Below are 25466 nucleotides of genomic sequence, written 5' to 3' on the forward strand. Positions count from 1 at the left end.
GAGATTGAAGTAAATGGACATAATGTTACCTTATTGCATGAAACAAGTGTTTAGGGTGGGCGGCTTAAAACTAGGTCGGTTGGGTTATTGGAAACACAATTTTTATTTTATTTGGCCTTATGCTCGCTTACCTGACATTGTTGAAGGTTATAGACGATCAATGGAGGTAGAGAGTAATGAAAGAGAGAGTTTGTTTACAACAATTCAGCTCCTAAGCCTCTTCTCACAGGCTTTTCATGATATATGGCTGAAGTTTACTCAACCCGATCTCGCCACGCATTCAGTTCAGCCACGGACTTATAGCAAGGCAACAGCCCTTTAAAATTATTCAACTTCTTGGGTCCAGCATACAATCCGTTGTAAGCGTACAGATTAAAGTATTTACATAGCAACCTCTATCCTACCAGGTCCCCAATTATATAACTGGGTTGACGAGCATAATTGTGATTCAAGTTTTATTCAAGGCTAGGACTTCAGCATTCAGAAAAAAAGACGACAGAAGTTCGGCTTGAACCTGCAACCTGTCACCTACATATTCCAAGCAGCCATTGTACTTTATTTTGTTTTTATTATTGTGTAAGTTTGACTTGTCTATGATGAAGTGAAATAAATGAAATAAAAATAAAAAAATAACCGAAGGGGTGTCTTTTCTCCCGGCCATTTCAGCTATTAACACAATATTCAAAGTAAGCAATCCTGCATTGAGTCACATTAAATCAAAAGTACTCATTTAACATAACATGTGTCAAAATCAAACTGGTATGAAATTAAAAATTTCACTAAAAACGCTGATTTTTGCAAACTTTTACGATGTAATGTTTATAAATTGTATAATTTTTTATGATGCAAAGTTCTATAAAGTGTATAGGCATATTATACACGTACATATTTTGAGTACACTCACAAACTCTGTCATTCTAATTTGAAAGCACATTAGATTCATTGACAGCCCCTCTCCCCAGAGAGTTGTAGGTATTCACAAAAGGTTAAGCTATGAATGTCATCAGGAAAAATGCAGCTCCGAGTAGGTGCGAAGAGTGTTACCTATCCTGCTAATTAACACATTTTCCTTCTCCGATAGTTCTCCACAAAATCATATTGGAATGAAATAAATTACCTTAACTATATCAAGGTCAGACATAGGGCAATCATTTAAATTCTATCAATGCCCGTTAGGAGAGTATGTTATGGTTATATTTTTGCGTCTGTCTGTCTGTCTGTCTGTCTGTCTGTCTGTCTGTCTGTCTGTCTGTCTGTCTGTCTGTCTGTCTGTCTGTCTGTCTGTCTATCTGTCTGTCTGTCTGTCTGTCTGTCTGTCTGTCTGTCTGTCTGTCTATCTGTCTGTCTGTCATAATTAATTACAAATGAAACCCGTTCAAATATATTTTGACGTTATGGTTAAAACTAAATTTACAAAAATTAGTCGTTGATTAAAATTCTGAATTCATTCAAAGCTGCACTAGCTGCAACGGGAACGTTTTAAAAAATGTACATAATTTATACTTGTAATATCGTACACCGTGAACAGTTTCGCATCACTTGTGGATAAACGTATTTTGTAGCTACATACACGATAAATCGAATCAAATTGATTTTGGGTCCACACCAAACAATCAGCACCCTCAACGGTGATCACGATTTTAACCTGTTTATGTACTGCTTATGGATAATATCGACCACTGGTTAACATGTACAATGTCTAATTATTGGTATTAACAATTTTCAGTGAATATATTGTGGATGTCTGGTCAAAAAATAACACTCCAATTACACCGGTACAGTTTTAATATGGTGACAGATTCACAACTAATCTTCCTCTCAAGATTTTTTCTTGCCACTACACTACCTACTTAATATTGATGACAATTGACAGATACAAGTTTGTCCGAAATAATTGACAAAGTTTTAGTGAATATATCTGAATATATATGAAAATAAATATCCCAGTCGCAGCTAGAGTAGATTTAACAAAATTTAACATGTGAAGTATTTGATAAGAATTGCTTGCGACTGAAGAAAAAGTCATTTGTTAACGTACTACATTTTGCTGGCTAAGAATAATGTTTTCGTGTTGCTATACACTTCCATGAAGCAGTGAAGGTCTTTATTCCATGATAATGGAAAATGAGAGGTCTTTGATGCTCACTCGTATTGAAGAACCGCTAGAGGACGCTGTGAAGGTATATCCTCACTCCCACGACTGCATATCAATCCATGGCACATACAAGGACATAGGTTCAGTTTATGGCAATTCTGCTATATGGGTGGGGAGGGGGTTCCTGTTTCATAAACTTTCTGTAGTTTTGTCATGTGTTATTGTACTGTGGACGAGTTCTGTTTAAATAGTTCCAGACGTGTAAGTCCTTGCATAAAACGTAAAAAGGCCATATTACAATAATGTATGTATGTATATATATATATATATATATATATATATATATATATATATATATATATATATATATATATATATATATATATATATATATATAAGGGTATAATTGCGTATAACACCATGTAACAAGTCTCTGCATAAGACGTAAAAGGGTACATTTGTGTACATAGTCATATAACAACTCTCTGCATAAGACGTAAAATGGTATAATTGCGTCTAACCTTATATAACAAGTCTCTGCATAAGACGTAAAAGGGTACTTTTATGTATACAGTCATGTAAAACAGTGTTTGCATATTATGTTTGCCCTAATTGACTTTCTATTCCTATGTTACTTTCATAGTAGACAACGTTTTAGTTGAGTATACTAATAAATGCTCCATTTGAAATTAAATGAAAATAATTCATTTTTTATTTGGTTAGTAACGAGTGTGATTACAGGTGTTTCAAATGCTCCCCTGTTATCTGCCCCCTCTCTCCAGTGTGTGTACATGTGTGTATATATATATATGTCTGTCTGTCTGTCTGTCTGTATGTCTGTCTGTCTCTGTCTCTATCTATGTCTCTCTGTCTCCCCCCCTCTCTCTCTCTCTCTCTCTCTCTCTCTCTCTCTCTCTCTCTCTCTCTCTCTCTCTCTCTCTCTCTCTCTCTCTCTCTCTCTCTCTCTCCCTCTGTTTGTGTGTGTGATTCTTCAAACAGAACCTGTCGGTATACTATCAACGTATGCGTACTCCGTTGTTAGTGAAATACAATATGTAAGCTTATACATTTAAAAAACATGTTTTCATTGTATGCATAAGAAATTGTAATAAGAATATACCATGCATATAGGCCATTACTTGATGAAAATGTACAACCAGGAAGGAAATAGCTAATTCAAATAAAGAAATGCTTCAGTAGGTGCTATGGTAACGGTAACGAATGCAATTTCACGGTTCCACGCTTTCGCATCGTTTTTTTTCCACAACTGCTGACGTTTTCCTCGAAACGTCTGTCTGAACTATTACTTACTGGACGAATTGTTATTTTCAAATTTCCACTTAAAAGTATTATTTTTTTGTACCATTGAGTCACAGTCACTTGTAAACTAATATTCCATTCCAGGATGGTGATATTTTAGTCTAGGATGATCATAATACAAAATAATGATGTTATTATAGGTATTTACGATATTCAAAAAATCCCGTTACGGGTCGCTGTTTCGGATAAGAAACAGTGACCCGTAACGGTACCGTATCGTAGATGCATATAATAACGTAATTATTTTGTATTACCATCATCCTAGACTAGAATATCACCATCCTGGAATGGAATATTAGTTCACAAGTGACTGTGGTTCCACGCTTTCGCATCGTTTTCCCACAACTGCTGACGTTTTCAAACGCTGAAACAGCTATAAACACATCAATATTCCTCGAAACGTCTGTCTGAACAATTACTTTCTGTACGAATAGTTATTTCCAAATTTCGACATACAAGTATTATTTTTATACCACTGAGTACATGTACATTTAGAAGCTTCAGTCACTCATTGACTCTATTGAATGATCGCCATAACAACTGTTCAGGTAAGAGACTAGGTTTTCTAGCATGTTCCGCCGCGGACCCTACACCATAGTTGCATGCATGACTGTTGAAATTGTTTTAACAACTATACGTAATAAATAAGCCCAGAGTTATGCTGTAAGCAACTCATGCTACGGGGTGGGGTACTCCTCAAATTTCAAACGGGACCCCATGTTCAAAATACCTACCCAATACATAATCCCATTATTAGGGATTTCCAGTCACAAAATAACACCCGTTCAATTACCTCTATTCTGATGCTATGAAGGTATTTATATTTCTGGAGATGTTACCCATGCTATCGACCCATGGTAAGGGATTTTTTTCAGATGAAAAGTCGATCATATTCGGGGATTCTTTCGCGTGACCCATTTAGGCGGCATACATCCATATACCTTTGAGGGAATATCCCTTGGGATGCTACTACATACTTCTTAATTGAAGCCATAACTTTCATACCACTGCGACCACAGTCACTTGTGAACGAATATTTCATTCAAGGATGGTGATATATTCTAGTCTAGGATGATCATAATACAAAATAATGTATTAGTTCACAAGTGACTGTGACTGTGACAAATGGTTTAATCACGTGTCACTAGGCCAAAATAAAAAAAAATGTATCTTTCCGATAACCCGACCCACCCCAGTTTAAATGTCCGACCCTAAACATTTTTAAACATTTGAAATAAAAAGGTAAGACCTGAAATTCTTTGTCTTCTTGACCTTCATGCACGTCTGTTTTCTTTCCCAGGTGATGTCTGTGCATATTTCATCACACTATCACACAAAGGGTATTCTGACCGACATTTTGTTTGTTTAATTTCATTTGTCGATTTCAATCGATATATGATGTATACTTCATCAATATTTCAAAGAAAACGATAGGCCTAATTAGTTTTTTAGATTGTACATTGTAGTTGGACGATCGAGCGGTCATAGCTCGCATGCCTCACACCATTGTAGAGTGGAAACCCTAGACACCCATGACTGTATGTAATCTCAGGATATCAGGAGTTATTTCAATTGGAAAAAAAACATATCTTCAAAAATACCTTTTTTGCAGGTTTATAAATTACCAACGATTGTTCAAGAGGTTGAAAGAAATGGACGTACAAAAGACATGTGTTGCAATAGGTAAGTGAATACTAAATTAACTAATTCCCATTTCTTGGACTGCATATCCGCTCTATTTGGAATCGTGATCGATGGGTGAATGATTAGAGTGGTCGGTTTGGAATCTGCAGGTTGTAGGTTTGCGCCCCATTTCTGCAGTTTGCTTTTGAGTGGTTAACTGAGTCCTTGGGCAAAATGTGAACCACGATTGTGCCTCAGTCAACCCAGCTGTATAATTTGGGACTTGGGGACCTTGTAGGATAGAGGTTGCACTCGGAATATGCCTTACAGACTGTAATCCTATGCGCTCAAAGAGACTGCAATGGATTGTATGCTCCCCAGGGAAGTATAAAGGGCCGTTGTAGCGCTATATAGATCAGTGCCAGGGGTAATAATTGTAAAGCTCTTAGAGCACACAGTGGGAAAGTGATATACAAAAACCAACACTATTATTGATGTACATCAACATCTCCTGACGAGTGATTTACTCACGAAACAGGCTTGTAGAGACGAAAAACCCGACTTGATTTTCTTCTACCCTCAACATATACTCCGCTCTGCGTGCAGACGTATCGAGCACTGTGCTACGGATAAATCTTACCACTGACTTCCTATATATATATATATATATATATATATATATATATATATATATATATATATATATATATATATATTCATATCTATCTATCTATCTATCTATCTATCTATCTATCTATCTATCTATCTATCTATCTATCTATCTACACCGACTATACTGATGCAATGAAGATGTTTTAGCCGTTCTCGTCCATGTTGTCACTCTTAAGAGGCATAGTTTAAGTTTTATACGTATCTGGGCATAGTTTTTGTTTCATATTTAAATGGTAAACGCAACATTCTATTTAAACCACCACTCGCAATTGACTGAACTCAAACCTGGTATTAAACGTAAGATATAACTCATAAACGATCCTGTTACGTCATTTATCATATGTGACGTATCAAAAAAAATGTCGTACTAAACAGGCTGCTGCTCTAACAATGCCAGAAGTCAATCGAAATGTTACAGAAGACATGCCATTAACATTATTACACTGGAATTTAGTTTTATTTAAGTATTTTCACTTGCGTAAAAAGTATAAATTCAGTTTGTGCCACTGACTTTAATAGGAAGAAGAAGAAGAAGTGTGTACAGTGCGTTCATTCAAATTCTCTTCAGCATCTTTACTATACACTATGTATTTCTTTATCTTGCACTCATTTCTTTTGACCGTACCTATTGAACTTGTATCGAGGCATAGCAATGCGTATGTGTACATGTGTATGCGGAATAATACAATATGGTTTTATGCTGGAGCCTGACAAAGCCTCCTTACTGCTGTGGGAATTCTGAATTTCTCACAGCAGTCTTGCGAGATATGCAATTCTCAGATCTCTCCTGTGACAAAGCAAATCTCACAGCTAGCTGAGCTGACCCTGGGGAATCCTGAGCTCTGACAGGATTTGACAATACCAGCAAGAACGCAAATTCTCACATTTTAACTATGGCTAGAAATAGTATCACATAGGTCATATTAGAATTTGAAATATATGTTTTCTCACCCATAGCTATGAGAAAGTGTCTATATTTTGCAGAAACTATATAAGCTTACTAGTTCTATATTTAGCTTTATCAAGCTTCGTTAACAAACGAGTTTCGTTCACACGTACGTGGAGCCGTCCGGATCCATGTCGCGCTTTTCAAGTATTCAATTAATAAACATAGACCCTTTCCGGGTCTATGGTATAAGCTTACTGCAGTTACTGTAATATTACTTATAACATTGGGGCTATATTCTATATGGAAGACCGGTGAGGACAGCGACCAGCTGCAGCGACTTGAAAACTGCGACCAGCGACTTGCAACTGCGATCTGCGACTTGAAAACTGTGGCCTGCGACTTGCGACTTGCAACTGCCACCTGCGACTTGAAAACTGCGACCTGCGACATTTGTCAGTCTCGATGGCGGTTCATTAGAATCTAAAGTTTTATCGTAATACTAGAGATTCGGATATTTTAAGGGCGAGTCCGTCAGTTGGAATATACCATATTGCAGCCATCGTACGCGTCCGATTACCATATTGCAGCCATCGTACGCGTCCGATAACGTTGTCGGTACAATTCTTTATAACGTGCACCTACCTAAATACCACTATATAGTGGTCTGAGTATGCATGCAGACAATGGCGAGTTTACCTTGAAAATGATTGGTAGAAAAAAATCAATGGTCGAAGTATGACATATATTATTACTACTTTACGGCCCTTGTTTGAAAGTTTTTACGGTTTATGAAAATAGAAGGAAGCGATTACGATTAACAAAAATAAGAGCTTACCTCAGGCCGTCGTACCCTTTTTAGAATGAACCGAGTAGAGGTTGCGCCGCTGTGGATAACAAAGACGAAAACAAAATGTTTAAAAAATGTTTCTTTCCGATATTAGACATGACTTCAGAAAATAGGGTAGGTAGGTCGGAATTTTATTTTATTGTACATTTTATTCCGTTACTTCGACCCAAAGACAAGATACTCGTTCGTCACAATATTTCCATAACAGTTGATGACGTGTAAAAGAAGTAAATGAAGACAATTTTATGTGATTCAGAAGTAGGCAAACACAATATGCAGACTGTGCTGTTATAGGCTGAAATGACATCGTTTCTCTCTGGAATGTGATTTTAATAAAAGTAACCAAAGGTACTTTGGCAAGAAAATCTACAGTGTCTATTGAAATAGAAGTAAATTGTCATAATTTTTTGCATGTAACAACTGTTTAGGGTCAGCGGTTGAAAACTAGGGTCGGTCGGATTATCGCAAACACACTATTTTTTAATTTGGCCTGATGATATATTTTTTAAAAGCAATATTCAATCTATAAAATGTCATCATCATTTTATGAAATTATTGTTGAAATATAATACATTTCTAACTTGTAGTCCTGTGCTAGAAAACACGATAGAGTCAGTGTACGGAGCTGTGACTGAGGTTGCTTTATAGTCTCTACGTAGTATGGTTTTTAATTCCACTGACATTGAGCACGATTGGCAACAGTGTGCATGCTGGAAAGACAAACGGCAAAAAAGTGTTCCCAACCTTATGCCTATTAAAGACGTTACAAAGAGACAACTAGTCCTGCCTGCACATATCGAGTAAATCGCTGACACCCGACGCTAACAATTAATGTAAGAGGCAATGTCAGGATCGAGTCCAGACTTACGCCGCCGTTTGCAAGCAGGACTATAGACTCGGAGACAACTGAGGGTAAAAATTATTTACATAATGAACACATGTACCTCATTTTACTACTGTGGGAATAACAGGTGGCTAGCATTCTCCATCATCCAACTCTGCTTTGGCGGTCTTGCATGGACGTCGTGTGTTGCGTACCGTACTTTAACATTGTACACATAAGTCTGTAACGTAAACATATTCGTACTAGATATTTTGAATTTAAGTTCTTAAACGTATGACCCAAAGACCTAAACGTGGCAAATGAACCGTACATGGCTTGTTCATACATACATGTTGGTGGTATAGGCCGGCCACAGCGAAACACAACATCTCAATATTTGCGCTGTTCTCTCTGGCAATAATGTCGTCTGCTGCCAAATATTTAAATGAAGTGAAATCGCGCGCGTCAGTATGATCATCCTCGTTCGGCGATTTAGTTATTCATTTTGTTCATTATCTCTCTCTTCCCCACCCCCACCCCCATCCCCTACCCCGATCCTATCCCAGGCTTATCCTGTAAACTGAACATATTAAATGATATCTGAACAGATATTATGGTATTTTTAATCCCTTTTCCTTTTGCAGTTTTATTGGGAATGTCACTGCATTCAATGTTATGCCTGGACTGCTATGACTGCGAGATTTCTGCCGATACTACCAATTCAACCACATGCAGAAATAATTTCACATATGAAAAAAATGTGAAAACTTGCAATAAAAGTGATGACCAATGCCTTGTAAGTTGGCTGCATATGATATTATTACTTTACTGTGTTAGCTCCCTTGTCTGGGCAAGTTAGGCTAAAAAAAAATTGTTCGGTTCTGGTAACCTTGTTAGAAAACGCCACTCTATTGTAAGTACAATTAAACAAAGGTCAGTTCATAGCTTATATCAACATGTCGCAACAACAGTTCCAATTTGTGTCTATCTTAGTAAACCAATACCTCGGTTGCCAGAGTAGTATATAAACATGTCACAACAATAGTTTTAGTTTTTGTCTATCTTAGTAAACCGATATCTCAATTGCCATAGTAAGTAGTGTTGTTACTTGATGACAGAATAACATAGTGGAGTCCTCATCCTGGTACATAGGCTCACTGTATATATGTGTGTTTTGAAGAATGACATGCAATACAAAGCAATGCAATACTAGTATTCAGTTCAATTTTCAGGTTCTTCTGGAAAAAAACGAGAACAATGAAATGATTTCTTTCCTTCGTGGATGTGCAGGAGTGGATTATTGTTCCCATGGTTACAGTGGATGTGTAGACAATATAGACGATGGTTAGTCTTGTGTCTTAATATATATAGAAAAAATATACTAAACTACTGGGTATTATCAGTGGTGGTTGCCATGGATATTTTGCATATGATTATGACGGTTATTTCTAGTACTGAATTCGTTTGCTAAAATTATCTATCTTACAGCCATTTTTCAAAATGGTGGCGGTGGTGGGGTGTTGTTCAAATTTATCTCCCTTTTCAAACTGTTACACAGGAAGAATGTAAATCATTCCAGGTACTAAATTCATAGCAGAAGCAGTATCTTACACTTGATGTTGTGTTTTACTTTAACAGATTCTATATTTTGTGGCTACTGCTGTGATCGAGACTTGTGCAACACTGGTTACTCCAGTGGAAATAGTATTGGTAGTGATCACGTGACATTACGATCAGAAAACATGGTGTACTTCTATGTTTCTATGGTAACCATAACACTACTCACCTGAGACCCTCATTATTACTGGTCAACTTGGGAACTTACTTCTTTCATGAGTTGCACTTGGAGATGGGAGCAATTTGCAAAAAACTCAAATTCTTACTATGGATAACTTGAGTGATGTCGGTTGAAAGGTGAAAGTTAACTGCAATTTTCATTCTTTTGCTGCTTCAAGTAGTTCTTGATCAATGAATGATCTAACCACTGTCAATGAACCTTTCTGATTGGTCAAAAAGTTGCAGGATAATGACATATGGCATGCATAGGTATGCTTCATCGTCATGAAAATCACACATATGTCAAGGGTTTGAAACTAGTTTTACCTGGTTTTAACTGGTTTCAAACCAGTTAAAACCAATTTTAGCTGGTTTCAAACTAGTTTCAACCAGTTTTAAATAGTTTTCACCAGTTTTAAACTAACTTCAATTCAACTAATGTTGGATTGTTTTTAACTATGTACTGTAAATTAGTCTTTTTTTGTGCTTTAGTGCAATTTTTTGTGTATGAGCTGGTTCTCAAAATACATCATTATTGTTATTATTATTACTATTTAATGGTTTGTTTGAAATATTACAAACACTGGGTTTATAACAACATGGCTACTATGTAGTCATGTTACAGCCTGTTTCAAGTCACTGTTTTAGGTTCTGTTTGATACAAGCACACAGAAACCAAGAAACTGCACATTCTAGCATGATTGCAATTTCATGCCATAATTTGACTGAAATGAAAGCTGCAACTAGATTAAGACACACAGGCACCACTGTTTTAATATTCTAATGTCTGCATGGTGGCACATTACTTCATTTCATTGACACAAAATGCACCAAGAAATTGTATTCATTCATGTTGCTAAGTGTAGCGTGTGCAGTTTCCTATTGACTTCTGCATGGCTGTATGATATACAGCCAGTGAACACTAACATGAAATGAGCTGTAGTAAGTAACAATCAAAGTCACATATATTCAATCAGATAAGTTTATTCAAATAACCCTCCTCTGTACATTAATCTGGGACTCATGTATACAATACACATGAATAAATTGTTTTTGACAAATTACAACTCTGTACACATGAATTTTAATTTTGTAACTACATAATACATCTTGGCATACTAAAGAAAAATTCCCCTAAACCATCATACAGACCAGACTCAAGTCACTCACAGTTTTAAGTTATGTAAAAATCTGACTATTTTCACCAAGTCTATTGTTTGTAGAGATCATGGTAGGAAATTTGCATAACCCACCATGTTGGATAGTGCATCATGGGACATGTATCATTCCATATATTTTTGGATTTCATTGTGTAAGTGTAGGTTAGTTATTCTCCAATCAAATTAAATATTTCATAATCAAGTCGTCCTCATCTTTTTTAGAATTCAAACACACATCAGATCTAATCTTGATTTCAATCATACAAATCAGTTCAACTATGTGCAACAGTGCACAGTTTTCATCATACTAGTTCTTAATTTTCGTAGTAGATCCCCTGTGAATTGATACCAAGTTCAGAGTTTAGCTTGGTAGACAAATGAAAAAGTCTGTCTGTTGAAAATCTGGGATTCAAATAAGGCAGAGGTTTTAACCAGACTTGGACTTGTCGTTTTAGTCAAACTCAAGTTATGCCATACTCAAGTCCATCTGTGTTGAAAAGTCTGTCGTACCATATCACTGTAGTTGGACTGATATTTATTTGTACTATGAACTCAGACGAATAAACTCTGACCTACTGTAAGTCATCACATTCACTCTTAAATTTACATAGCAAACCCCTGGTGTACAAATAATCTAGGACCTGTTGTAACTCATTGCATTCACTCTAAATTTATATAGCAAATCCCACAGTGTCACCTGGTAGTTTAGTCTGGGTATAAATGAGCTGGGACCTGTTGTAACTCATTGCATTCACTCTAAATTTATACAGCAAATCTCACAGTGTCACCTGGAAGTTTAGTCTGGGTATAAATGAGCTGGGACCTGTTGTAACTCATTGCATTCACTCTAAATTTATATAGCAAATCCCACAGTGTCACCTGGTAGTTTAGTCTGGGTATAAATAAGTTGGGACCTGTTGTAACTCATTGCATTCACTCTAAATTTATATAGCAAATCCCACAGTGTCACCTGGTAGTTTAGTCTGGGTATAAATAAGTTGGGACCTGTTGTAACTCATTGCATTCACTCTAAATTTATACAGCAAATCCCATAGTGTAACCTAGTTAATAGTGTAGTCTGGGTATAAATAAGCTGGGACCTGCTCCGAGTCATGTACTCACTCTTAAATTTACATAGCAAATTGCTAGTGTCACCTTGTTAATAGTTTAAGCTGGGACCTGTTGTAACTCATTGAATTCACTCTTAAATTCACATAGCAAATCCCACAGTGTCATCTACTTACTAGTAATAGTTTAGGCAGGGTAAATAAGTTGGCATTTGCTGTGAGTCATCATGTTCATTCTTAACTTACATAGCAAATCCCACAATGTCACCTGGTTGATAGTTCATTTTCTAGTAGTTTGGTGTAGAAATAAGCCGTGACTTTCATAGCATTATCTCCTAATGTTCAAAGCAAAAACACCTGTGTCACCTTTCTAACTCTTACTAATATAAGTTAAAAGTTTGGTATACAAATCAACGAGGACTTGGCACTGTGTCTTCTGTGAATCAATTGTGTCATCTTGTCATTTTTTCAAAGTTGAAGTTTGGTATACAAATCAGCTCCAGTGTCTGCCAAGACCTGCTGTAATTCATCATACTGGTTCTTTGCATAATTTATCCACTGGGTCACCTGAGTGAAGATAACCAATCACATTGCAAGGGTTAAATACTTTTTGCATAATTTATCCACTGGGTCACCTGAGTGAAGATAGCCAATGGCATTGCAAAGGTTAAATACTTTTTGCATAATTAATCCACTGGGTCACCTGAGTGAAGATAACCAATCGCATTGCAAAGGTTAAAAACTTTTGCATAATTAATCCACTGGGTCACTTGAGTAAAGATAACCAATGGAATTGCAAAGGTTAAATACTTTTGGCATAATTAATCCACTGATCACATGGGCCAAGATAACCAATGAAATTGCTAAGGTTAAATATTTTTTGCATTATTAATCCACTGATCATCTTGGAGATGATGACCAATAAATTGCAAATGTTGAATACTTCTTGCATAATTATTTCAAAGATCACCTGGGTGAAGATAAATAGTACAGTAACTGCAAATGTTAGGTATCATTTGCATAATTAATCCAAAGACAACCTGGGTGCAGGTTACCAATACAAATATCAAATTGAGCAATAGTATCGAAACTATAGTCACAATATTGTCTTTATTCTATCATTTAATATGAAAAATATCAATACAGATAAAATTCACTTTAGAAAAGTCCCCTTGTAAGTAGTAATTCGTAATTGGACTGTTGACTGCAGGTAAGGGTGACTATTGGCATTACTCACTGACTAAGTAGTTCCCCTTACCACTGCAGTCTGGGTTTGAACCTGCACGGTGCCAGTCAGGTCTAATTAAGAATTAGCCAGGTCTGTTTGTATTATAAGAAGGGTGTTATAATAATAAGCTTTATACTGGGTAGCTCTTTAAGTATATATTTGTCTCCCAAGAAGTCCAGTGAGGGCCATCCCTCATGGATTTAGTGTTAATGCAGGAGGAAATTGGAGTAACCAGGGAAAACCTGTGTTGTTCAGTAGAGTCAGACTGAATGACACTCTTCTTACTTATAGCGTGGTAAATTTAATCAAACCCTGAATGGGTTCAAACCCGACCACAGTGGTAAGATGCAAGTGGTTTAACCATAGATGTTCAGTTTGACCCAACTGAACAGCCCAGGTTTTCTCAGGGTAGTCCAATTTCCACCTGTAGAAACAACACTATTGAACTGCTCTGTGGTGACCATTGAATTTATTTAAACAAATACAGATCCTATTACTATTATTCTACTTACTTTTTTAGCTATGTCACTGGAATCACATGCTACTTGTGGTCTTTTGACTTGATGGTGTGGTGGTAATCGTACACCCATCTCAGTATCCCCTTTCACTGTTAGTTCAATGTAGTATTTATCATCTGAAATCAAGAGTAAAAGTAGAATAATTCAATCTCTCAACTTTCATCTTGAAGCTGTACTAGCTGGAATTAGAACTTTTTTTAAAAATGCTTTGTTAAGTACAATAACTTGTAATCTCGAATATTAACTAGCTGTTTGGTAATGCTTCAAGTTCAACTTGTTATTTGGCTGCAGCTCAAGTTCAATATCAACTTGTTATTTGGTTGCAGCACAAGTGCAATATCTTTTCTTACCTTTCTCCATATACTGAGCACCATAAAACTCTGAATACTGTGTTTGTAGAACTAGTGATGTTGATCTGTCACCACCAAGGAAATAAACTCCCTCTGTGCTCACAAGTACAGATAGTTTACCACTGCTTGATGATGACAGCCCACTCCGAAGCTCTTCAAAGGCTAGAAACCTAAACAAATTCAAGCAAAACATCCATGAATATTGAATTATATGATTTACAAGGCATGGGCACTGGTGAAAGGGGTGTGATAAAATGAACAAAAGTACATTGAAATTTTAATGTGAAAATGATGCGTTGATACTTGGTAGTGAAGCAGGATGGCGACAATACCTACCTATGTTGTGAAATATCCTTGTACTTGACATTTACAAAGTGGTTTACTGGAATATGAAATAACATGTCCTTGGTCCAGAGGAGAAGTTGATAAAAAGTTGACATTTGTGATTACCCTTCAGTCAGAGCTTGAGTCCTCACATTCTTTTACACGAGGAAGTGTTCTACTAAGGCCTAAACAAAAATTTTGTGTGGTTCCGGTTACCCGACCCCACATTGTTTTTCACTGCCGACCCTAAACTTTTTTTTCAAGTTTTTTTTTTTTTACATATTTGAGAAAAAAATAAGACAATCGTGAAAATTGTGAAGTCTTGCCAGAAATTATAGTGGATGCAGAAACTGACATAAACTTAAAAAGACAATAATTATATAAAACTGTTCTTCCAATCTGTAATGTCTGTACATCTGATGAGAAGAAGCCAATAACAGAGACCATATGGAAAACAACGGTAAACATAACTACCTGAACACATAAAAAAATATTATAAAATAAAATAAAAAATCTACCTACCCCACCTATTCTAAAATTGAGTGTAATCGGAACCACACAATTCTTTTTATTACGCCTTGATACAAAAGAAAATGTCATTGGTCCAAAACAGTTGATAAAAAGCTGATGTTTTGGGATTAACCCTTCGATCAGATTAAGTGCATACAGGTTCCAAATAACACTATACCTTTCCATGGGGTCTCCGTCATTGAGTTGTAGTAGTCTGTCCTGTCCTTCAGCATTTTGTCGAGAGTAGCGTATAAGTGTGCCATCTGGACCAATACAACAACGTGGGTGACGTACTCTAAGTGGCTGCCCATTCCCCGACTTGCTAGAATCTCTAACAGCAGCTGCCGCCCCTGCTGCAAAGTCTAAGACTCCTGCAGCAGGTTTAGTTAGTGTTCCAATGACGCCTTTACCAAGACCTTTAATCAGACCCTGCAAAATTAAAAACAATTATTTTTTTACTAATTTATCATGTCCTCAAACTAAAAAATTTCAGAAATATCAATAAAATTCAAAATACAAATTTTACTAAATTCATAATATCAAATTATACCAAACAAAAAAGTGACTTCATTCAGAAATGTCAATAAAATACCAAATAATTTTTTTACTAATTTATAATGTCAAATAATATCAAACTAAAAAGTTATTATTAGATTTTGAAATGTCATATTAAAATCATTCAAATCTTTGTGATCAGATTCAGTCCTAATTATGTTTGAATTTTACTTTTACTTGGAGATTCATGAAAAATTCTAAAAATTCATAAAAAAAAGTTTCGACTAGGAAACACACCAAAATCACCACACTTGTACTATACTGTGGAAAGATAGGGAAAATGTTCTAATACCGTATGTACCAATAAATGTATGATTTATACTTGTATGCTAAGGTGGTGATGGGGAAGGTTGGTGGGTTTGACTTGGCTGACACTGACAGAGGCAAGACTACATTGTAACTGTGTTCTCCACACAAGGCTTGAACTAGACTGAGGCTTTGAAACATGTACTTGCTAATTCCAATAAAGGAGCAGATTGTACAAATATGCATAACTGTTAGATTGGCACTAATATCATTGGATGGTGAAGTAACCACAGTTCTATGCAGTATAGCTTTGCAAACATTCTGACGAATCTCCTGTGCTGCCATTACGTAACATTCTGAATAACCTACACCCACTGAAAGAATTGTGAAAATAATTGACAAATCTGTGGAAATTCCAGCTTGTAAGCAAATGTAAAGAGGATCAAATCTCCAGGCTTACAGAAATAAAATTATGTATAAACTAAAATGAAATAAATTTTTAAAATAAAGTACATCCCAAAACATACAAACTCAGCTTGTGCCCCTTTAAGGTCTAGCTCTGTGTGACCAAGATAAACATGAACTAAAAATGTTGTTGTTCAATGTGGTAGACACATTTTATACACTCTGGCATTAACACATATTCCTACCTCAACACCATCCTGTGAAGCTCCTTCATAAGTCTGTGTAAATACACTGGTTAAACCACCAACGATACCAAAGCCAAGGCCTTTAAGACCAGCTACCATGTGATCACGACTCCTACCACCATGCGATGATCGGATTACTTCTCGGATTTCCTGATGCTTACTATCCATGGTTATGGTGCCTATACCATCTGATAGGGAACCAGTAACCTGTAGGTTAGAACCAAAAAAAAAAAAAACCCTTTCAATAAACTTGGAAACAAATGCCTCAGATACAAAATCCCGGCATCCCTCCTTTCTGAATAAATGCAACAATAAAGTAAAGCGCAGGGGTTGCGTGCTGCAAATCTACAGGTGTGCATATGGGGGATGTCTAGTTTGATGATTTCAAGGTTTTTCAAGCACAGGGGTGAACAAATCCACTGGTCCTGGGTCTGGGACTAGCAATTTTTTTGGGCAGACCACACAAATTTTACCTTGTCTGGTCCATTGGACCAATACCTTACTGTTAATAACTATGTTAAAAAGTTGTGTGAATATACAGATTCATAGGTAAGATTTAATGTTTCACATTAGCGGGACCTGGGACCACTAATTCTTTCAGCAGGACCACTGGATTTTTTAAGGCACTGGTCCGGGGACCACCAGTTCACAAAATGATTTGTTGATAATACAGCGCCCTCACTCAAATTGGGGGAATCATCACTTCTTAGTACCGTTTCTTAAGAGCTTTGTCGCTTGGTATTCTGTTGAAGTGTAAATCAGGGATGTTTTTCGTATTGTTCAAACATCGAGGAAAGTAGCAGTGTACTATGATTAACCAAGTAACCTATACCATGTATACCCCCAAGGTACACACAGACAGGAAGTAGAGCGCCACCATGGCAAATTTTGGAAAGGCCAATTACCATATCCCTCAAACACTGTGACTGTCAATCTTGTAGATATACAACATCAATCACTGCAAATAATTTACCACTCTTGTTTTAACATGAATGAATGAATGAATGAATGAATGAATGAATGAATGAATGAATGAATAAATACTCTACTAACATACCTTTGCAGCTGAGTTGGAGACACCATGAGTTACATTTTCAACTAATCCAACAATATTTCCATGTTTGACAAGGTCTGAGACACCGCCAGCAACATCACTAAGTAATCCCACTGGATTACCAAGGAAATCTACAGATCCAAGGATCTTAGCTGCCTGACTCTTTAATTCCTAAATATACAATAAATACATAGATGTCAATTTTTATTTGGATCCAACAACTTGTGAACTCTTTGGACAAGTGCACTACAGTTTTAATTTTCTATGATTTGTAATTATTGTCTTATATATATGTCCTGTATTTCACACACATGCTCAGAGAAACACAAACAACAAAGATGTAACTATGCAAAAATAGATGTTAAACAATACAATATCATAACAATACAGCTAAAAACATGTAAATACATATATAACTGGGAAAAAATCTTGCTGAAAATTTTGTGTGTTTTTGTTGTGTGTGGATAAATTCAGGCCTGTTTCTTTGGACTTTACATGCAATGGGCCTGTTAGTTTCTATAGAGTTTGAAAACTGTCTATCTGTCGTCTCCAACTTTATCATAATATACACATTATGAATATATTTAAAGAACATTTTGGTGTGGAACTTTGCAAATATATTAATTTAAAAAAGCATCTTTCCTATGCTCCATGTAGCACTGTAACCAGGCCTACTGAAACGACAACGCATGTGTATGTCACTGGTTCTGCTGTGTTTGAAATACGAGTCAAAAATTGCCATTACTTTCCCCCATTTTTCTTTGATAAATACGAGTGACCTATGGGGCCTTTGTGACTACAAGCTGTTAGAGGAGTAGTGCAGACAACCCTTAGGGTCACAAGTATTTTCCGGCTGAATGAAGAAAAAGATTGGAGAATAATATAATTATACCAGCACCAATAATATCAAAGAAAATCGGGGAAAGTAATGGTAATTTTGAATGTTTTGACTCATATTTCAAACACAGCAGAACCAGTGATGTAGACATGCATTGTCATGACGTAGAACGACCAGAGTACATATTCCATATTTTTGTTCAACTTGGCTTGAGCATGGTATGACTGTAGAATGTTCAGTTCTTCAAAGATAGCAATGGGAATAATATGCAATATTGACATTCTTGAAATTGAGTGGCTAGACTCGATTAGTTTTCTCAAAACTATTTTCTAGTCTCTCATCCACAACTGTAAATTGTTGTCTTTTTTAGATGTTAACGTTTACTTGTTATATTTATACTTATTTGTATGTTTATCTCTTTTGTGGGAAATAAATTTCAATTCAAATTCAATTCAAAATATTCATACAAAATAGACGGATGGGTTCACAAAGATTGAATTTTAGTCTTACCTCTGCGTAATGTGTAAGTATTGCACTGATGAGAATACTTCTTCTTTCAAACGGATGAATCTTAACAAAGGGATCAAGGTCAACATGGGCATCTTCAAAACCAACCAGAGGTATACCTAGTTTAGTTTTCAATGTCTGCAGTTGAGGGGGTAGTTTCCCACGCAGCATACTGAGTTTGATTTGAGTGGCATGAAGTTTTAGACTTTCAAAGTAGTATCTCTTGGGTTGTTTTTCTGCAGCAAGACTCCTGCAAGTCATAAAAGGTATGAAATGTATGTAAGCCATGTCAGTAATAAGCTTTCTCTTTTATGCATGATCAGGTTCTAGTCCTGGTTTGGGTAGTGGATTGGCTGGTGTCTGGCATGACGGGCAAGGAAAGAGAACCAGATTCACAGAGTACTCAACAAAACACTGCTATCTTTATTGTCTATATATGACCATGTCTTTCCACCTGGGGTAAATCTTGCACAGAGGATGTGTAAATGTGGTGAGTATGAGATGAAGTTCCACCTTTGACTTAATTTACCCCCGGTGATCTCTCTCTTCCCTGGGGGCTGTAGATAGTCAAAAGTTGTACTGTGTCTCGTACTACCCCTGGACAGAGATGGTCGTTAGGTGGGTCACAGGTAGAGTAACTGTTGGGTAAAGGTGGGTAAATTGGACTTTTCAGGTAGTGTTCATAGCCATTTCAAGACATAAATTTCTGAAGTGCACTGCAGTATTAAAATTGTCATCAAATCTCATACCTCTGTTGATCATAGTCATTTTCATCTAGCTGCTCCATTTCTGCATCACTTTGTCCATACCCAGCAAATGCCAAAAGTTTGAAAAGTAATAACTCCTCAATTATCAGGGTCATTCGTTTCACTTGCAGCATAAACCTCTGTAAAGATAAACATACCATCATTATGAACTACCCTAGAATATTCACATCAGTGCACATATAAGGAAATATTGTATTCTGAGACTATATAAGGCTGAATCTAAGGCTTGTAGTACCAGCTATATGTTTATATAATATTCAGTCTGTTTTTTGTATCTGTATATATTTTTTCTATTTTTTTTTATATGGAACATTTTGATGGCCTGCAATAAAGAAATAACACTAATAAAAAAAATAAAACACCAAAAAATAAAATAAAATAAAAAAATTGTTCCTGGTACGCACATCACTTAAATACCCCCGTGCCATTTTTTTGGTATTTGTAAAGCCCATGCAGTCTGCAGATCCATGGGGAAACACAAAAATAACCCTCCCTACTTCAGTGAAGACAACTGCAGAGCCAATCATGAACACGTAAATGACATCTGCCCCACATACACACTTGCTCTAAAGTACTAAATAAAAAGAACAGTAACTGCCATAAATAGTATACTGACTGACAGGTTTGTTGATTATGCTCGAATGAAAAAAACACACCAAATAAATAAATATAAGAAATCATGTCATCACACCATTTTAGACAAACTGACCTGAGACAATTCTATTTATGTTTTTATTTTTTTGTCTTATCTTGTACAATTCATATGTAGGTACTTTACTGTGAACCTTACCTTGTATAATTCATATGTAGGTACTTTACTGTGAACCTTACCTTGTACAATTCATATGTATAGGTACTTTACTGTGAACCTTACCTTGTATAATTCATATGTAGGTACTTTACTGTGAACCTTACCTTGTATAATTCATATGTATAGGTACTTTACTGTGAACCTTACCTTGTATAATTCATATGTAGGTACTTTACTGTGAACCTTACCTTGTACAATTCATATGTAGGTACTTTACTGTGAACCTTACCTTGTATAATTCATATGTAGGTACTTTACTGTGAACCTTACCTTGTATAATTCATATGTATAGGTACTTTACTGTGAACCTTACCTTGTATAATTCATATGTAGGTACTTTACTGTGAACCTTACCTTGTATAATTCATATGTAGGTACTTTACTGTGAACCTTACCTTGTACAATTCATATGTAGGTACTTTACTGTGAACCTTACCTTGTATAATTCATATGTAGGTACTTTACTGTGAACCTTACCTTGTACAATTCATATGTAGGTACTTTACTGTGAACCTTACCTTGTATAATTCATATGTAGGTACTTTACTGTGAACCTTACCTTGTATAATTCATATGTAGGTACTTTACTGTGAACCTTACCTTGTATAATTCATATGTAGGTACTTTACTGTGAACCTTACCTTGTACAATTCATATGTAGGTACTTTACTGTGAACCTTACCTTGTATAATTCATATGTAGGTACTTTACTGTGAACCTTACCTTGTATAATTCATATGTAGGTACTTTACTGTGAACCTTACCTTGTATAATTCATATGTAGGTACTTTACTGTGAACCTTACCTTGTATAATTCATATGTAGGTACTTTACTGTGAACCTTACCTTGTATAATTCATATGTAGGTACTTTACTGTGAACCTTACCTTGTATAATTCATATGTAGGTACTTTACTGTGAACCTTACCTTGTATAATTCATATGTAGGTACTTTACTGTGAACCTTACCTTGTATAATTCATATGTAGGTACTTTACTGTGAACCTTACCTTGTACAATTCATATGTAGGTACTTTACTGTGAACCTTACCTTGTACAATTCATATGTAGGTACTTTACTGTGAACCTTACCTTGTATAATTCATATGTAGGTACTTTACTGTGAACCTTACCTTGTATAATTCATATGTAGGTACTTTACTGTGAACCTTACCTTGTATAATTCATATGTAGGTACTTTACTGTGAACCTTACCTTGTATAATTCATATGTAGGTACTTTACTGTGAACCTTACCTTGTACAATTCATATGTAGGTACTTTACTGTGAACCTTACCTTGTATAATTCATATGTATACTAAGGTACTTTACTGTGAACCTTACCTTGTATAATTCATATGTAGGTACTTTACTGTGAACCTTACCTTGTACAATTCATATGTATAGGTACTTTACTGTGAACCTTACCTTGTATAATTCATATGTAGGTACTTTACTGTGAACCTTACCTTGTACAATTCATATGTAGGTACTTTACTGTGAACCTTACCTTGTATAATTCATATGTAGGTACTTTACTGTGAACCTTACCTTGTACAATTCATATGTAGGTACTTTACTGTGAACCTTACCTTGTATAATTCATATGTAGGTACTTTACTGTGAACCTTACCTTGTACAATTCATATGTAGGTACTTTACTGTGAACCTTACCTTGTATAATTCATATGTAGGTACTTTACTGTGAACCTTACCTTGTATAATTCATATGTATAGGTACTTTACTGTGAACCTTACCTTGTATAATTCATATGTAGGTACTTTACTGTGAACCTTACCTTGTATAATTCATATGTAGGTACTTTACTGTGAACCTTACCTTGTACAATTCATATGTAGGTACTTTACTGTGAACCTTACCTTGTATAATTCATATGTAGGTACTTTACTGTGAACCTTACCTTGTACAATTCATATGTAGGTACTTTACTGTGAACCTTACCTTGTATAATTCATATGTAGGTACTTTACTGTGAACCTTACCTTGTATAATTCATATGTAGGTACTTTACTGTGAACCTTACCTTGTATAATTCATATGTAGGTACTTTACTGTGAACCTTACCTTGTACAATTCATATGTAGGTACTTTACTGTGAACCTTACCTTGTATAATTCATATGTAGGTACTTTACTGTGAACCTTACCTTGTATAATTCATATGTAGGTACTTTACTGTGAACCTTACCTTGTATAATTCATATGTAGGTACTTTACTGTGAACCTTACCTTGTATAATTCATATGTAGGTACTTTACTGTGAACCTTACCTTGTATAATTCATATGTAGGTACTTTACTGTGAACCTTACCTTGTATAATTCATATGTAGGTACTTTACTGTGAACCTTACCTTGTATAATTCATATGTAGGTACTTTACTGTGAACCTTACCTTGTATAATTCATATGTAGGTACTTTACTGTGAACCTTACCTTGTACAATTCATATGTAGGTACTTTACTGTGAACCTTACCTTGTACAATTCATATGTAGGTACTTTACTGTGAACCTTACCTTGTATAATTCATATGTAGGTACTTTACTGTGAACCTTACCTTGTATAATTCATATGTAGGTACTTTACTGTGAACCTTACCTTGTATAATTCATATGTAGGTACTTTACTGTGAACCTTACCTTGTATAATTCATATGTAGGTACTTTACTGTGAACCTTACCTTGTACAATTCATATGTAGGTACTTTACTGTGAACCTTACCTTGTATAATTCATATGTATACTAAGGTACTTTACTGTGAACCTTACCTTGTATAATTCATATGTAGGTACTTTACTGTGAACCTTACCTTGTACAATTCATATGTATAGGTACTTTACTGTGAACCTTACCTTGTATAATTCATATGTAGGTACTTTACTGTGAACCTTACCTTGTACAATTCATATGTAGGTACTTTACTGTGAACCTTACCTTGTATAATTCATATGTAGGTACTTTACTGTGAACCTTACCTTGTACAATTCATATGTAGGTACTTTACTGTGAACCTTACCTTGTATAATTCATATGTAGGTACTTTACTGTGAACCTTACCTTGTACAATTCATATGTAGGTACTTTACTGTGAACCTTACCTTGTACAATTCATATGTAGGTACTTTACTGTGAACCTTACCTTGTATAATTCATATGTAGGTACTTTACTGTGAACCTTACCTTGTACAATTCATATGTAGGTACTTTACTGTGAACCTTTGACATTGTCAAGTTCAAAGCTGGTGTTGGTGTAGTACTGATATTTCCATCTTGTCTTTCTGGAGTCACATATAAAGTAGCTGTTCTATGAGTATTAATCAACTGATTGTCAACCTGAAAAACATAAAAATAGCGCCAATGGTGTTGTAGCACAACTGTATAGTTTATGAGTTATTTTTGTTTATGTACTGTCACCATATGGTATGGGCAGTATCTTTGTTGCCAAGTCAATTATGTCAATTTTATGAAAGTTTATCTTCTTGCCAAACCAGTCATGACATATTGTTATTTTTGCAATTACTATCATCAATTTATATCCAAGTCTGTATTTGTAATAAATAAATTGCAATATGCTAAAAAAAGGTGTAATATAGTATGTTATTGTACGTACAATAACAAACATTTTACACATTTATCAGTCTTTGCCATTTATTTAGTTACAAAGACTTGGCATATGTTGTTTCACACTGATTTTTCAAGTAGAAAGCCATGATAATATTGTTTTATAAATTAAAAAATCCAAAATAAATATCCAATCTTCAATCTAGACAAGGATATTACGATTTAGAAGAAAAGTTGTGATTGGTTTACAGAGTATGAGAACTACAAGAAACTGATTTATCATCCAATCATAATGTATTTGGTATATGCATACCTGAATATCATAGACTCTTGCATCTAGGTTGGTGCCTTCTGCTGTCCTGGTGTAGTCCACTTCAATTCCACGGAATGTCATGAACACTAACTCTTCCGGGACTTTGTTGATGATGGAAACACCAATCCCACGCTCAAGATCAACCAACACCTGATTGAAAAATGAAAAGACATCTGTAGGTTATGTCACTGATTTAAAGTCTTTTTGGAAGCTAAACACTCATGACAACCAACACAAGAGACACAATAAAAAAACATGATATAATATTATATATAGTGCTTTCCGACTTTGTGCTCAAAGCGCTTTACAGTTATTATACTCGGCATGGATCTATAGTGGCACAACAGCCCTTTAACTTCCTCAACTCCCTGGGGGAGCATACAATCCATTGCAGCATTTACATTGCAACCTATATCCTACCAGGTCCTCAATTATACAGCTGGGTTAACAGGCATGACAGTTCAAATTTTACCCACTGACTTTGGTATAGGGGCAAGGAAAGAACTAGTAACAATACAGAATACAAGCCCCCCCCCCCCCCCCCCCCCCCGTAACTATTTAATGTTGATAATACTCCAACACAGATTTCAAATACAAAGTTTAAAACTTTATTTATTACCTGTAATTCATTATCTTGTTGGTCTTTGTTATCTTCTGTGTGACTACTAGATGACAATTGTCTCTGTCTTTGTTGACCTTTCTCTTCCACTACAACCCACTCGTTGCCACTGTCTTCTTTCTGGATAAGTTGCTGTAATTATTATTATTCAGAGAAAAAAACATTAAAAACTTCACGATGAAAATTTCAACTCAAAATTATTTTTTAAAAATTACAACAACAAAAATTCGAAAATTTCTTGGAAGTAAATCCAAAATTTTCAGTGACATCTCGTGATTGAGTTACAAATAAGGATTTAGTATACTAGTATGTTATTTCACTT

The 25466-nt window shown here is 35.6% G+C and overlaps 1 protein-coding gene across 1 annotated transcript in view; it reads right to left on the reverse strand.

Moving 5' to 3' along the window:
- Positions 1–11046: 11046 nt before the first annotated feature.
- Positions 11047–25466, reverse strand: part of LOC144451189 (intermembrane lipid transfer protein VPS13D-like) — an 86498-nt gene continuing 72078 nt past the window's right edge. The window contains exons 60-70 of the mRNA XM_078141988.1: positions 25145–25276; positions 24526–24675; positions 23832–23984; positions 19802–19938; positions 19056–19302; positions 17711–17878; positions 16654–16860; positions 15381–15631; positions 14369–14538; positions 14013–14134; positions 11047–12839 (exon numbers count right to left, since the gene is read on the reverse strand). Coding sequence (XP_077998114.1) covers positions 12741–12839; positions 14013–14134; positions 14369–14538; positions 15381–15631; positions 16654–16860; positions 17711–17878; positions 19056–19302; positions 19802–19938; positions 23832–23984; positions 24526–24675; positions 25145–25276 — 1836 coding nt within the window. The 3' untranslated portion in view covers positions 11047–12740. The remainder of the gene's footprint in view (positions 12840–14012; positions 14135–14368; positions 14539–15380; positions 15632–16653; positions 16861–17710; positions 17879–19055; positions 19303–19801; positions 19939–23831; positions 23985–24525; positions 24676–25144; positions 25277–25466) is intronic.

The sequence above is a fragment of the Glandiceps talaboti genome, chromosome 21 (genome assembly GCF_964340395.1).
Source record: "Glandiceps talaboti chromosome 21, keGlaTala1.1, whole genome shotgun sequence".
Taxonomy (NCBI): domain Eukaryota; kingdom Metazoa; phylum Hemichordata; class Enteropneusta; family Spengelidae; genus Glandiceps; species Glandiceps talaboti.